The sequence below is a fragment of the Phoca vitulina genome, unplaced genomic scaffold (genome assembly GCF_004348235.1).
Source record: "Phoca vitulina isolate PV1807 unplaced genomic scaffold, GSC_HSeal_1.0 scaffold47, whole genome shotgun sequence".
Taxonomy (NCBI): Eukaryota; Metazoa; Chordata; class Mammalia; order Carnivora; family Phocidae; genus Phoca; species Phoca vitulina.
In genome coordinates this window covers 688,246-703,238 of record NW_022589750.1, presented here as the reverse complement: position 1 = coordinate 703,238, position 14,993 = coordinate 688,246, and the positions used below count along the sequence as shown (strand labels likewise).

General features: G+C 64.4%; 2 protein-coding genes across 2 annotated transcripts in view; both read right to left on the bottom strand.

Moving 5' to 3' along the window:
• The window catches only part of PITPNM3 (PITPNM family member 3), a 70,910-nt gene that overhangs the window by 22,487 nt on the left and 33,430 nt on the right, over positions 1–14,993 (bottom strand). Inside the window, exons 4-7 of the mRNA XM_032431636.1 lie at positions 13,492–13,539; positions 2,997–3,073; positions 2,445–2,680; positions 151–340 (exon numbers count right to left, since the gene is read on the bottom strand). Coding sequence (XP_032287527.1) covers positions 151–340; positions 2,445–2,680; positions 2,997–3,073; positions 13,492–13,539 — 551 coding nt within the window. The remainder of the gene's footprint in view (positions 1–150; positions 341–2,444; positions 2,681–2,996; positions 3,074–13,491; positions 13,540–14,993) is intronic.
• On the bottom strand, positions 3,080–9,812 carry LOC116649127. The gene is made up of 2 exons (XM_032431643.1): positions 8,558–9,812; positions 3,080–8,465 (listed from the first exon to the last, which is right to left on the bottom strand). Exon 2 carries the CDS (start codon positions 7,649–7,651, stop codon positions 6,515–6,517), a length of 1,137 nt encoding a protein of 378 aa, XP_032287534.1. The 5' UTR covers positions 7,652–8,465; positions 8,558–9,812; the 3' UTR covers positions 3,080–6,514.

Genomic DNA, 14,993 nt, shown 5'->3' with positions numbered 1-14,993 from the left:
CACTCAGGCTAGGGTCAGGGGTCAGACTCGGGCCAGGGTCGGCCTGAAAACAGCACTCAGGCTAGGGTCAGGGGTCAGGTAGGCCTGAGGACAGAGAGCAGGCAGGCCAGGGTCAGGCTAGGTCAGGGCAGGTTGGGGAGGCCGTCCTACCTGCCCACTGAAGCCGATCCCATCAGGGGACTTGAGGAACTCCGCGTAGACCTGGTTGGCTCGCTCGATGACGGTAGCCACCGCGTCCTGGTAGCGCGGGGAGGAGATGGCCAGCAGGGGCAGGGCGGCCAGAGGGACGTGATCCTGGCTGTTGCCGAGGCAGCCCTCATCATGGCTGTAGGGGTTCAGGCTGCAGACAGGGTCAAGGGAAGCCCAGCCGGGCTCAGGAGCGGCAGGCAGAGGGCGGCGCAGGCACAAGCTGGCCACGGTTAGGCCCCTGCTCGGGGCTCCAGAGGACGAGCTGGGTAGGAGCCAGAGTAAACATGGTGCAGGCGGGGGGCTTGGGGGGCACTATGCTGGCTTCCTGTGCATCTGTGCCCGCACGAGCCTGGGATGCGGGCCTGGGGTCCCCTGGAGTAGCGAGCCTCCCCTTCCCTCTTCTGCTGGGCCCCAAGCGACACCCCGATCACGGAGGAAGCCACCTGGTGCGGATCAGGGTGGGGACATATCATCAGAGCAGACTTCCTGGAGGACACGGAGTTTGGACTAGGTCTCAAGGAAGGCTTTAGGGACACTAGAAAGGAGGAGAGAGAGCTCTCCAGGCATGGGGTCCCATGTCAGCCACCACTTGCAGATGGGCACACAGCTGCACGCATGACCTTGTGTCCGTCCTTCTCGGGAGAGGGTCAGAGCCTTCGTGGGCTTTGTGGAAAGGACCACGAGAGCCTGCCCTACAGCATCTTCACGGCCAGGGCACAGTCCAGCCCCCTCATTTCCCTGCTTCCTCACCAGCAAGTCTCTCCCTCTGTGGGTGGCTCAGACCCCTCTGGGGTCAGCTCCCAGCACCCGCCCCAGCCCACACCCCCACCTGGCCTGCCTCTGTCCCCTGGCCAGGAGGGACCAGCCCCCTGCCTACGGCCCAAGCTCAGGCTGACGAGGGCCCAGTGCCGATCCTGCTGGGGACCTGACAGAGACCAGGACAGGCGATGGGGCTCAGGGTTTTCTGAGCAGGTGGCAGAGCCCTCATCGTGCGCAAGCTGGCCTAACAGCCCTTCCTCATCTCCAAAGAACACAAATTAGAGGAAACAGGCCTCAATTGCAGCCGGAGAGATTTTAATTAGCTGAGCAAGAACTCCCTCCCGGCAGTGACTGGTGTGATGGATGGCCGGTGAGGAGCTGCCTGGGGGAGAGAGGCCGGTCCCCCGCCCTCCCCTCGAGTGGCTGGGCTATCCATCTTGCCAGTGATCAGGCCGGGGCTGGCTGACCCAGTTCTGGAGGTCAGACGTCCTTTGGGCGAGGGCCCGGGGTCCTGAGATCGAGAGCACGGTAACTCCTGACAGCCAGAGCGGGGAAGAGCCCACTTTCCAAGTCCCGTCGCAGGGCAGGTGCCCAGGACGCAGATTCCAGGGCTCCTGCCCTCCCGCCCGGGGACCCCAGGGTGAGCCCTGGAGTCCCGCATTTAACAAGAATCACGTCGGGCTGGGGAACTATGACTCATCCCGTCCTTCCTTCCAGCTTGGACGGAGACCTGCCCTGCGCGTCCCGTGACCACAGATGGTCAGAGGGGAGGCTGCTCTGGGTCCTGGAGGCAGCAGAGACCCTCCTGTCTCTCAGAGGGAAGAGTGAGCCCCGCACGCCCTGCTCTCTCCCCCAGGGCCCAGGGGCAGGCTTGGGTGAAGAACCCCAGCCCAGTGAGCGCGCTGCCCCATCCCCTCCACCGGATGCCCACGAGAGCGCCGTCCCCCCGGTGAGGACGAAGTGAGTCACAGCTCACCCCTCACTGCACCTGCTGCACCAGCATGCAGGACCCTCACAAAACCTCCAGCAGGTACTTAGGACATGATTATCCCCATTTTACAGATGAGGAAACCGGCACAGGGCAGTCTCCCAGGTCCCCCGCGGTGCCCTGCACCACTTGCATCAGAACACACATGCCCACTGGGCTCAAGAGCGAGGCTGCCGGGTTCGACTCCCGGCTCCAGTCGCTGGGTACCCCTGGGGGGATTTGCATTAGCCTCTCGGGGCCTCGGCATCCTCCTCTGGGCCAGGAGACCAGGGCCTCGTGAGCACCGGGAGCAGGTCTGCACCACCGAGAAGGCCGGCGCCACCCGGCCCGGCAGAGAAGGACACGCCGCATGGCTGTTCACTGCTCTGGACTCTGACCACTTCCAGCACCGTGCTCAGGTCGGGCAGGGGCTGACGTCCCAGGGAGGTGCCCCAGGCAGGGAGCCCCGCCACGTCATCCCCACCAACCCCGGCCCGTCCAAAAGGGCAGGAAGGACTTAGAGACTCACTTAGAGACGAGTGAGAAGGCGTCCGAGCAGACAGCCGGGCAGGGCACGAACTTGATGAGGATGTGGCCCAGGGCCGCCGGGAAGTGGGCACGTGTGACCTTCTCCAGCACAGAGCTGAAGGTGTGGATGTCGGCCGCCTTGCAGGACGGGTCCCCCACGCCCGTGTCCAGGATGTTCCCCCCATGCAGCACCAGCAGGAGGACGTGCGTCTTGCAGGAGCGCTGTGGGCAGCCTTCCTAGAAGGACATCAGCCGGGATAGAGACAGGCAGAGACCCACCACCGCACGCGTAGCTGGCCTGTCTCCATTCCCGACGTGGCGGGACCTCCTGTGCGTTCAGAGGGAGGCGCACAGGCAGCCGGGTGACCAAGGCCCCGTTGTCGGGGCAGGAAAGATCCTAAGAGGCCCTTCTTGTTCACATGGGAGCCAGCAGCCCGGAGAAGGACAAGCACCTGCCCAGGGTCCCACAGCAAGTCCAAGGATGAGGAAGTCAAATGTCTGCCAGAAACGCTGACCAGAGGGGCGCCCAGACACCCCCAGAAGCCCAGCCCACCTCGTTGTCTTCGTGGATCTCGATGCTTCCCTGGGCTGGGAACCTCTGTCTTCTCAAGGAGACCCGATACAGTTCTCCTGCGGGGAACAGAGGACTCAGCACCCGTGGGCCTCCCTCAGGCCGGGGTCGCAGGCGCTCCCTGGGGTCCGGCTGGGGGGACAGCGTCCAGCCCCCGGCTCCAGATCAGCAGCACCAGAAACCTTCATCCCCCCAGGGAAGGGAGGCCAGCAGGGCAGGCCCCCGCACGCGCAGTCCCTGGGGCCGGGGAGGCTGTCCCAGAAAGCACCGTCCTGCTTTTCTTCACAGGTGACAACAGCAACGGCAGAAACGCCCTCTGCTGACTTCGGCTTCCAGCTGTGGACGCAAATGTGGGCTGAGCGCCCTCTGAAACCCGGAGGCCCGTTTCAGGTCTTTTCTAAAACATCTGCCTGAAGCCATCAGAGAAAGGCAGGCGCACCCCACAGGCACGGTGGGTCTGGGCCCACGCTCCTCACCACCGGGAGCTCTGGGTGAGGCCGCCCCCAGGGGAAGGCTGTCCCCGCCTCCCTCAGCTGCCACTCCGCCTCTGGGGCCTCCAGCCTGGGCCCTGGGACCCGCAAGCAGCAGCTGCAGACCGTCTCTGGCCCGCTGCCTGTTTTTGTAAATAAAGTTTTATTGGAACACAGCTGGAGCGGGTGGCTGCTCACACAGGGGCCTCGGCGGCAGACTTTCCTAGTTGCCACAGCGTCTTCAGAGCCTGCAGAGCTGGAGTATTTGCCCTCCAGCCCTTACAGAGAAGTCTGTGCGATCGATACCCAAGTTCCCGGAGTCTGGGGTGGAGAGAGGCCCCCTCGCCGCCCGCCCGGTGCCACCCACCACGCTGACCTTGCTTCCTTCCTCTCCCTGCTCCCCATGGGAAGGACAGCATTTTCTCCGTGAGGCTGCACCACACGACTAGACTATGACCCACTCGTGTGCCTTCAGTGACGGGGAACTCACTCACCTCCTAGAGCAGCCAGTTCCGTGCTGGGACAGTCCTTTGTTTCCTTGCACCCCCCCCCCCCCCCAGAGCCTGCCGCACCTGTCAGGAGTCACGTGGGGATGGGGAGGCTCCTTCCGGGGCCTCTGCGGGCAAGCCTGCAGCGGGGAGGGTGGGGGCCCAGCCAAGGGTCTGAGTCCGATCCCCCAGCTGCCCCTGGCCCCACGGCGTTTGGTAACAAGAAATTTTTCTTGGAGGGCAAGTGCACTTCTGAACTCTTCGTTCCTTACAGACACGGTCCTGGTCTAAGGGCAACTGCTTTACGAGCAGGGGGCTGCCACCCACAGCGGCGCGGGATGGTTTCCTCTGATGGAGGTTTGGCCTGGAGGTGGAGCAAGGAAGCCTCAGGGTGAGGGAGGCCTGGCTCGGCCCACACTCCCTCCAGCTCCTTCCGGCCGCTCAGCTCTTCTCCATAACATCCTGTGGACCCTGGGCCCCGACCTCAGGACAGGCTCCCAATAGAGCACACGGGGAGCTGGCCTGGTTTTTGCCGAGCACTTACTGTGTCCCAGACGCCGTCCCCTACTCCCCACAACCGCCCCCAAGCTTTGGATCTCTGGGTATTAGTCCCATTTTCGGATGAGACATCCGAGCCTCACACCTCCTGGGTCACGTGCCCCAGGCCCCACCACGAATAAGGTTGAGCAAGCCTGCACACAAGCCCCACACCCAACAGAGGACGACGCCCGACGATGGTCCGTCCTCCCCGGGGTGGGGGCGGGGGGGGTGACACCACCATCCCCATCCGCAGGAGAGGGGACGCTCAGGCCGCCCGGCACGGGCCTCTCCCCCATAGCAAAGCAGCCACGCTCCATGGTGCGTGTGGCCTTGTGTGCAGCTCCGGGGCCCGTGCAGACCAGGAGACCACGACTTCCGAGGCTGGGGCGGACCTGCTTTGGAGCCAGAGTGCCCGAGTCCAAGTCTTGCTCTGAGCGGCTGTGTGAGGGGGCTCGGTTTTCTCATCTGGGACATGGGGATGGCGGCCTCCCAGGGCAGGGGCCAAGCATGAATGAGCTCAGACGTACCCAGTGCTCAGAGCAGGGCCGGCCACACACCAAGTCTCTGTCCACGTCAGTCGTGCATGCGGAGGACGAGCCGGGCCAGAGGCTGGCGGGGACACAGCTGACTCCGCACACGCAGCCCTGCCCCCAAGTCCCGCCCGAGCCTGGCGGCGACTGCGCATGTCCAGGCTGCAGTTGCTACTGATTACCATCGTGAGCCTATAAACAAGCCGCAGGGAAGACGTGAGGGTCCCGCCGTCTCCCGGGCACCGTGCCCTCCGCGAGCTGGGGCTGCATCCTGCGCCTTGGGCCCCCGCCACGCTCCGGGCAGCGAACCGATGCTGCATCCTGGCCACCTGGCTCGGCGGGGACGGGCCTGACAGGGCCCTCAGCACCCCCGCGCCTTCCTCGGCCAATGGGAAGAGCCTGGCTTCATTTCAGTGTGCAGAGCCAGAGAGGTTTGGCAGGAGGGGAGGCCTCGCCCGCAGACCTAGATCCTGCCCCCCGAGGGCGGGCTAACAGGATTGGAGGCGCCCCCCCCGGGGGCCCCCACCTCTGCAGACACGTAGAAAGGCAGCCTCGAGGCCCCCCTCCCTGGGCCTGGCCCACAAGCCTTCTGCTCTTCTGCGAACCAGACATTCCCCCCAGGGTAACTGAGGACACTGGCGCTGGCTCGCCCACCAGGCCCGGCAGGTTCACTCCTCCCTGTCTCCGCTCATGCCGAGCCTCTGCCGGCAAGGCCTTCCTCCCTGGGCACACCAGCAAACTCCTACCTGTACTGCAAAACCCTGCTCCCCTGCTCCAGCCTCTGGAAAGCCTTCTCAGACCTACTTAGGCAGAGATGGTCACCTCACACCGTGCTCGGCTGGGCCTGGCTCATTGCTGTGAGGTTACGTGTCCATTTCTGCATCAGACTAGGGGGGCCCCGAGGGCAGGGATCATCAGTGGCCAGGCTCTAGCATGGCGTTTTTGTGAAAACCCAGTGCAGGCAAAGATCCCAGGGTGCACGTGGCCTGTGAGACATGTCCATGCTCGTCAGCCCCTGGGAGAAATCCCGTTCAGGGAAGCCAAGTCTACAGGGACATGCGTCTCCTGGAAGGCCCCCGGGGGGCTGGTTTCTGGGAACCACGGCGACCTCTGGGCCTGGCCTGGGCCTTATCCGTCCTCCCCTCCGCGGACTTCCCCAGAGCCTCTGGTGACGGGAGCGGCTGGTGGGGTCCTGGGAGGTGGGGAGCCCAGGGCCTCATGGCGGGCTGCCTGTTTCTCCCGACGTTTTTGTTTCTGCGGGCGCAGCCCTATTCAGGCGGGGTCCCTGCGGTGCCCAGGTTCGGGGTGGGTGCGCCCACGGCTGTTTCTGTGACCGTGTCCTGTGACCGCAGCGCCCGCCCCCACCACCCTGCCAGCCTGCCCAGCTCCCCAGCCTCCTGCTGCCAGCTGGAGAGGGGAGGCTGTATTCGCTTAATCACAGCCTTGGAAACGCACAGATTGTGACCACCCTTCTAATTACCCAAGTGCCACACTGTCCCTGACACAGAAGCTGAAGTCAACACCCACGCACTTGGCATGCCAGGCAAGGCGTCCCCGGCTTGGCGGAGGGGCCCTGTCTCCGTCTCTGCTGCCGCCGGCCGCGGGACCCACGAGGACCGGAGGCTGGGGGTGCCCCCGGCTAAGGCCGGCCGCTCCATCCCACCAGCCCCTGCAGGCCCCCACCTGCCGCTCGTGCCCCCAGGCAAGCGGAGCCGGGCCCAGCTCGCGACCGTGTGGCACGCCCTGAGAGCGACCCCATCCTCTGCGCACACGCACGGGCATAATTCTGCGGACGAACCCCGAGTCTCTGCTGCCTGCTCTGAGTGGGATGCAGGACGTGGACCAGGAGTGTCCGCGAGGAACGAGAGCCTCATTCCCCGCAAGCGGGGGGGGGGAGCTCCGTGGCCTCGAGCCCCCGAGTGAACGCACGCAGACGGGCACACACATGGGGGGCAGGGGTGGGAAGAGCCGGGGATGAGGATGAGCACCCCCGTCAGCGAGGTTTTGTTTGGATGGGGGGACAACAGGTGACCGTTCCCTGAACTCCGCGCTATTTTCCCATTTTTCTCCGGTGAGCCCGATTTCCTTCGGTGTAAAGCTATCTGTGAGTGCAAGCATGTGTCACACTCAGAGGAAGAACAGCCGCAACCCCTGCCTTCCCAAACACACACACCAGAGCGGCAGGCCTGCCCTCGGGAGCTGGGGGCTGGCGAGGGGATCCGAGGGCGTGAAAAGGGAAGGACGGCGTAACCGTGAAACTCGAAGCGTGAATCAAAATCCTGCGTTTGGGTCACAAAACCAGCTGGACACCACGGCGGCCTCCTGCTCCGCTGGCTGGGGCCCAAACGTGTGTCCGGGAGCCCGAGGACCTCAAGGACACGGGCCTCAGCTGGGCAGGGGGCCGCCTCCATGGCCTCCGCGTTGCAGGCTCCATGGCCTTCAGTGCAGAAGGAGGAGGGCACGTTCCTGCAGCTCAGGCCACTCTGGGGGCTCAGATGGAACCCAGCAACCAGGCAGGAAAGCTGCAGGAAGGGGGCCCCCGCCTGGGGAGGAGCAGGCTCGAGGGGACGCGGTGGCCCGCAAATGTCCGGGAGCTGCATTTGGGTCATGGGACCGTCCCGGAGGGAGGCTGTATGAGCAAGTTGTGTAAGTGGACGCTGGGCAGGAACTCCAGGCACGGTGGGCTAGATGGACCTTGAGGTCCCTGCTGTGACAACTTAACCCTTTCAAGGTCAGGGCCCAACCCCGTCAGCCTGGATGCATCTGCTAAGGAGGCTCAACCCCCGGTGGCCGGTCAGGCCCCCCCAGAGGCGCTGGCCCACACAGAGGCCTGACCACTGCCCCGCGGAGTGAGCCTGCGGGTGGAGGGGGAGGAACCGCCATGGAGCCTACCCGGCCCTGCTGGGAAGCGGGCACAGAGACAAGGAGTCATCAGCGTGCTCCCACCAGCGCACGCCTGCATGCTAACCCCCTGCCGCGTCCAGAGAAAGGACAGGGCATGGCTTTTATGCATGGCCTCCGAACCCCAAACCTAGGGATGCCCACCGAAATTACTCCGAAAGGCCTTTTTCTCACCTCCCAGATGGGCTTTCCCGCGCTGCCCAGGGTGTGGGGAAGCAGCCCCTCCCCTGTTCACGGCTGGAGTCCACGGAGGGCAGTTTGGCAATGTCACCGGAAACACCCAACGCCCCGGACGCCCCGGGACCAAGCCTCGTGCAGACGGGTGCACGCAGGACACCAGCCACGGCCGCGCGGTCATGCTACAAACACGGAAAGCAATCTGTGCCCACCGCGGGGGCCGGGGAGACAATTAACACCCGGTGAGACAGGACACACCTCCAAACACACTGAGAAGCTGATAACCCCAACAGGTGACGATCGCCCGCGAGGAGCAGGGGGCAGTACGCGCTGCGTGCGGCGTGCCTAAAAATGCATACAAGCGGGTATTTATGGAGACGTCCGCGTGTGCAGGGAGTATGTCATCACCGCCGCGGGACGGGAGGAGGGCGCGTCACCTGCGTCCTTTTAGAATTCACGTGGTCGCCGGGCGCTGCCACTCAGAAGTCAGGTTACAGTGAGACTTTCCTCAGAGCCCGTGGAGCGGGCTAACTTCCTTTCGGAGACACTAATTTCTGTTTTCTCCCTGCTTGGGTTTCTTTGCCTCTGGGGAGCCTTGTGGCCGTGCTTCCTGGTTTTTGTTTCCAGAAGCTCTTTTGTTCCCAGGAGAAAAGGATTTGAGGAAACGGATTCTCTCCGGCTGAAAAGAGACCCCAGCCCCCAGCCCAGGCTGAGACCAGCGCGGGGTGCCCTAAGGGGCCCGGACCATCAGCCAGGGGCTGCAGAGCGGGACGCACGGGACCACAGGGCTGGGGCTCCCACGTGCCAGCACCATGGGGTGGGGCACTCGGCTGCGACCTGCAGGGCTGGGAGCCACCCAGGCCTGGTCCTGTGCCCCCGAGTTCCACTAAATCTGAGAATGCGGTCCTTTCACCGGGCCCTCTTCCAGCCCCGCGTCCACACAGACCTTCCTTCTCCTCTGGAACCCTGACCAAGTCACAGGCTAGATTCTACCTACTCTACAAAACCCTGTGCTATGTTCCCACACCAGCTTCTCCTCTGGGCTTAAGCATTAGGCCGTAGAATGGTTTTCAAACCTTCTCCACCTCACCACAGGGCCTTTGCACGTTCTGCTCCGCAAGACCCGACTCTTCTTCACACTGCTGTGTCCAAATACTCCCTCCTGAAACCTCAGGGGTCCTGCCCCTGGGGGCATCCATCCTTACTCTCCTCCCAAAAGCATTGTGGCTCTTTCTTCCAGGACGAGTCCTCAGACATCCAGCTTCGTGGTCACTTGACCTGGCATCTCCTCCATCCCCAGGCCGTGAGGTCCTGCAGGGCTGGGACTGGGTTTGCTTACACTCCATTTTATCCCCAAAGACCGTCCAGATGCTGGCATCTAAAAGATGCTCATGAAATATTTTTCAAACAAATGAGCGAACAAATATCTCGTTCCCACTTTAGACCCTGTAAGTGTCAGAAGCTGAGGACGTCCCCAGCAAAGCACAGATGCCACACAGGCTCGCACGGACACAAACGCGTCCTCGTGCACTCACACGCACGTGCACACGCCTCGGCACACCCACGACAACGGCCTTGTCGAGCACAGACGTGCACACACGCAAGAGGAACGCCCCCCAGGCGGCCGTCTGCCACCCTGAGCTCAGTGAAGCCGGCTAAATATAGCCTGTCTGCAGCTGTGCTCAGCAAGCTGCCCACACCGGCCAGGAAAAGACACGTTACCGGGCTGGCGGGGGGGGCTGTGGGGAAGGGCGGCCACGGGCAGGGGCTCCAGGCACCGCAGGGCAGGGGGGCCGTGGGGAAGGGCGGCCACGGGCAGGGGGCTCCGGGCTCTGCAGGGTGGGGGTCCAGCGGGGAGGGCGGCTGCGGGCAGGGGTCTCCGGGCACCGCAGAGCAGGGGGGCCGTGGGGAAGGGCGGCCACAGGCAGGGGGCTCCAGGCACCAGAGGGCAGGGGGGCCGTGGGGAAGGGTGGCCACAGGCAGGGGTCTCCAGGCTCTGCAGGGTGGGGGTCCGGCAGGGAGGGTGGCCACGGGCACACCAGCGGGGAAGCCCTTGGTGGTGGTCCGGGCATCTGAGCTGCTGGTCTGGTCGCCGGCCCCAAGCCCCAGGCAGTGGGACGTGAGGTCAGGCCCACACACAGTGGGGGTGGGTGGTGCTGGACGGCCACACAGCTTCCACAGGTGATGAGACCACGGAGCCAGGCTCAGTCAGGACGCAGCCCGAGACCAAGCGGGGCTCCGCTGGAGGCCAGGGCGGAGGCTTGACTGGGACAGAGACCGCAGGTCAGAAGGAACCAGGATTGGCAGTCCGTCTACGGTCGTGTCTTGGTCCGGGCACAAGAGAAAGTTCAGAGTCCCATGCACCGCCTCTCCACAGGGACGCACCGAATGCTCCAGCTCCCAGCGAGCTCCTGGGGAAGCCACTGAGCGTCTGTGCGCTCCTTCTAGGACTGGGAGTAGGAGGGACGGGGAGGGCCGGTGGGAAGGGTGGCCGCAAGGTCGTGCTGGGGAGGATGGTGGGTGGTCTGCCTCCATCGGGAAGGGCTGCCATGGGGAAGCTGGGAGGCAGGGAGGCCCGCGTGGAGGGTGGCGTGGAGGGCAGTGTGGAGGCCCGTGGAGGGCGGCGTGGAGGCCCGTGGAGGGCGGTGGGTCTGGGAGAGAGTCAGAAGTCGAGCAGGACCTCTAGGTTCCTGGCTTGAGTTTGTGGAAAAGGCGCCTTCACTTTGGACGGAGGGACAGGAACGACGCTGGGGGGGCAGCGAATGAGTCGCGGCCCCTGCGTCCCGTGCCAGGTCAGCCATGCCGGAAGCTGGGGGTGTTTGCTCGGCTTGGAGCAGCGAGAACTTGGCAGACAGAGGAGACCAGGAGGCACAGATAGTGACGGAAAACCAGAGAGCGCTAGAGCATCCGCGCTAACGGGGCTCTGCGGTCTCCACATGCACGCGTCCCGGGCCCCCTGTCCTCGGCCCCCCAGGCTCCCTGGGTTCCCTGAACGGAACAATCCGGGTCCAAATAACAGGCCCAGGCAGAGGCCGCGGGCTGCCGGGCCGTCTGCAGCTGCAGGATGAAGGTGGACGCGGTCCCCGAGGAGGAGGGAGGACGTCTCACACCCGCGCGGGGGAGCCGGCCCAGGACACAGCTCTGAGCAGGGACAGCTGAGCGGCCGCAGGACCCGCAGAGCCCGGGAAAGACAGAGCTGCGTGCGGTCCCGAGATGCATCCCCACACCTGCACCAGGCGTGCCCATGGCCAGGCTCCTCGGAAAGCCAACCACACGTGGGAACTGTGAGTGCGTCCCACGTGGGAGGTGTGGCCCCTCCGCCCCTCAGCAACCCTGGGAAGTAGGCCTTACGGTCATCTCTCCACAACGGAGAAAACGGAGGCTCGGTGACGTTAGGGAGCTCGCCCAGAGCGGCCCGGCACGAATGAAGGCACAGGCCTCGAGCCCAGGCCCAGCTCCCTTCCAGCTCAGAGGCGGTGGCACCAGCCCCAGGACTTTCTGAGTCCTGATCCCGGTAACTCGTCCCAGCCCCCACTTTGTTTCTAGTGAGGTTTCAAAAACCGAGCAGAAATAATCGAGAAGACCGCGCTCAGGGAAGAAGGCCGCGGCCGGGAAAGCACATCACGACCGTCACGGACTTGCACTCTGCCGATTCCGGACCACGAGCAAACAAAGCGCCACAGACGACCACTGTCATTTCAAAAGCAAGAGCGCCCGAGCGCCGAGCTCCGTGGACGGCGCGGCACAGCCGGTAAACGGCAGCACCACCAGGGGCCGCGTGCCCGGGGAAGGCGTTCCGTGCTGGAGGTCTCGCCGTCCAAAGGCTGGCGCCAGACTCAGCCCACCGGCCCCGCCACCACGTTCCCGCGCGTCCTTCCTGAATAAGAGGATCCTGAAGGCGCAGACTTGCAGGACAGCCTCAGCACAGAATTCCGACGAAGATCTATAACCACGGTTTAAAAACAAAGAGACTTTGCTTCCTCTTAAACACACGTTTTTTTCAGTCCAGTCCAGAAGGGACAGACGTGGGGTCAGCCCCGCTGCTTTCCCTCTGAGGCGGGCCCTCCCTCCCTTGCTGAGGGACGTGGCCAACCCCCCCCCAGCGATGGGAGGTCTGACATCTGGGGGGGGGCGGGCTGGCCGGGAGAGACGCCCTCCAGGGGCTGGCTAATTCCCAGAGATGAACGAGCCTTCCACCTGCAAACACCCAATCTCGTGGTCCAACCGCCTCCTTCACGCATAAGCCAACCCTCCCCTGCCCTGAATCCCCCCAGGACGGACTGCAGACACCCCCACATTTCTCAGAGTCGCCGCTCCTAAGCCATTGCCACCTTTCCTGTGGAAAACACTACCTGGGCTCCAGGCTATGTAGCCCCATGCTCCATCCGTCCCCCGCTCTGGGGCTGTGCACCCCCCCATGCTCCATCCGACCCGGAGGCCGCGCACCCCCGCACTCCGCCCCTGCCCCAGGCCAAACCTGGCGCTTCCCTGTGGCCCTTCCTCTTGGGAAATGTGAATGTATTGATCTCCCCGGGTCTTCACTCAGCCACCTCTGTAGGCTAAAATCTGGGTGCACATTCAGACGCAGCCCCGCTCATGCTGAGACCCACACACTCATGGCCTGAGCTTTGGGGGTGCCCTTGACAGAGGTGCCCCTGACGGGCCTCGTCCACACCTGCCCCTGCATGCAGAACACCTCCTCTGCACTGGCCCCCACCGTGGGAACGCAGACACCCTCCTGCAGCTGAGGGATGGATGAGCCTGGGGGGTGGGTGGGCAGTGTGGGCTGAGCCCCCAAAGCTGCAACCACAGATCCAAACAGCAGGAGAGGGAAGACAGGGGTTCTGAGCCCCAACTTGCACCTTGACCCTCCCCGACCCCAGCCTGCTGAGAAATTCAACACTGCCAACAGTGGACACGTGGCTGAGACGGCCCATCAAGTCCACACGAGCGTCCAGGGAGGACGTCCTCAGATCATGGTGTCGCCCACGGACACTCTCCCAAGTGTCCCTGGGTCAGGCCTGCGGGAAACCCGGAGAAGCCCCATCGGACAGACGTGAAGGTCAAGGAGGACTTGGGGGCGGGCGGGGAGGGTCAGCGTCTGTGTCACCCAAAGAGCCTTGTCTCCGAAGCTCGAAGGCTTTGCACCCCGTTCCCGTCCTGCCTCTGCCCACAGGCAAACGACACATGAGGCTTTGCGGGGTCCCATCCGCTGTGCTGGGCTCAGCCTCCTGGCCCACCGCCCCGAGCTGCCTGGCAGGTGGGAACTCGGGACCCCAAGCTCAGCTCACAGGGCAGGGAGGGGCCTGGGCCCAAGGAGGCTGGACCCACCCGGGGGAGACAAGCGTCCTGGGGGTCAGGCTTAACTCACGCTGCTTCTCCTGGAGGGCGCTGGAGGTGCACGGGGCGCTCCCGTCTCCTGCAGAGAAACAGAAGACACATGAGTGGATTCCCATCACTGTCGTGGACGCTGGGGGCCGCGTGGGGCTGCCGCCGGGCCCCTCCCGGAGCTGGGGGTGGGCAGAGGTCTCCCACCCTTCCTGCACCACAACACAGGGAGCCAGGATCATGGGGCCTGGCCTCTGCCGCCCAGCCAGGCACCACCTCTGCCCCCAGCCTGGGGGCCGCCGGCCCTTCCCCCCATCCCCACACTGTCGGTCCCCAAGTCCTGTGGGGTCTGCCGCCGAGACCTGGGCCCCACGGTGTCCACCGGCGTCCCCATGCCTGGCACGGTGCTTCTCAGCCGCACACGCTCCCCATGTGCGCGCCTCCAGCCGAGCTCCATGGACCATGGAAATAGCCTCCCCCATCCAAGAGAAGCCGTTCTCGGCAATTATGAAAGTCACAGAAACTCCGCATTGACAATGTGGGAAACACTAACAGACATAAAGAAGGAAGAAATTATCTCATGATCCCGTCACGGAGAGAAAGCCGGTGATGCCCTCACACCCGTCCTTCCAGGCTCTTCCAGACGCATCGTCGGGGCCTGCCGAGGTCACATCCACAGGGCGGGGGGGCCCCTGTCACTTGTCCCCGAGCTGCCTCCCGGAAGGCATCGCAGACCACAATGAAGAACAAAATACGCTTTCTGTACCTCACGTTCGAGCATAAGCGATTCCCCAACCAAGTCACAACACCTGTGAACATCCTCCCAAGGCGTGAGAAGAACGTTCTGCAGGGGATAGATCATGGCTGACTTTAAAACGACCGTGCTGGAGGGAAGATGCGAAATCCCACCATCGTACTTACGCCCACAACCAACATCTCTGGGGTTGAAGCTCTTTGTGCATTTTTAGTGACTTCCCTGAAATCACACAGCCACGGAGGGGAAGCCGGGTCCATGGCAGGGAAGGGTGGGCCCTGGCCCGCACGCCCCCCGGGGAGGACCCCTGCTATCACCCGGCTGAGCTCTCCGCCTCCAGTCACCAGACTCACGCCTGGACGCGCGCTCTGCCCAGGCCACTCTCCCGCCCGTGGGCCCACAGCGGCTCCCCTTCATCGCAGCCTGAGCCTGGCAAGCAAGCCTCTCGGGAAAGCGGCCCCTGGGCGCCTGCTCAGCCTTCTCCCGCCCCAACGGCCAGCACAGGGCCGGGGTCAGCAGAGGCCGGCTCCCTCCCTCGAGCCCACTGCTCCTCCACGGGATCGCTCAGAAAGGAGACCAAGCCGGAGGCCCCAGGAGCCCCCAGACCCAGCCGGCCAGGCCCCAGCCCGCGGGGGCCGAGGCGGTCAGCGCTCATATCTAGCCCACCAGCCGAACGGCCCTCGGCTCTGCCCTCTCTGCGTCCGGACCAGCTGAGGGACGGCAGAGAAGTGGCCCGACCAGGGCTTGGGGAGTGAGGTGGCAGCTCCAGGTCCCCGGGGCAGGACCGTGCC

Bases quoted from the DNA above. Each gene is read 5' to 3' on its own strand.
- LOC116649127 (XM_032431643.1), bottom strand. From the start codon at position 7,651: ATGACCCAAATGCAGCTCCCGGACATTTGCGGGCCACCGCGTCCCCTC.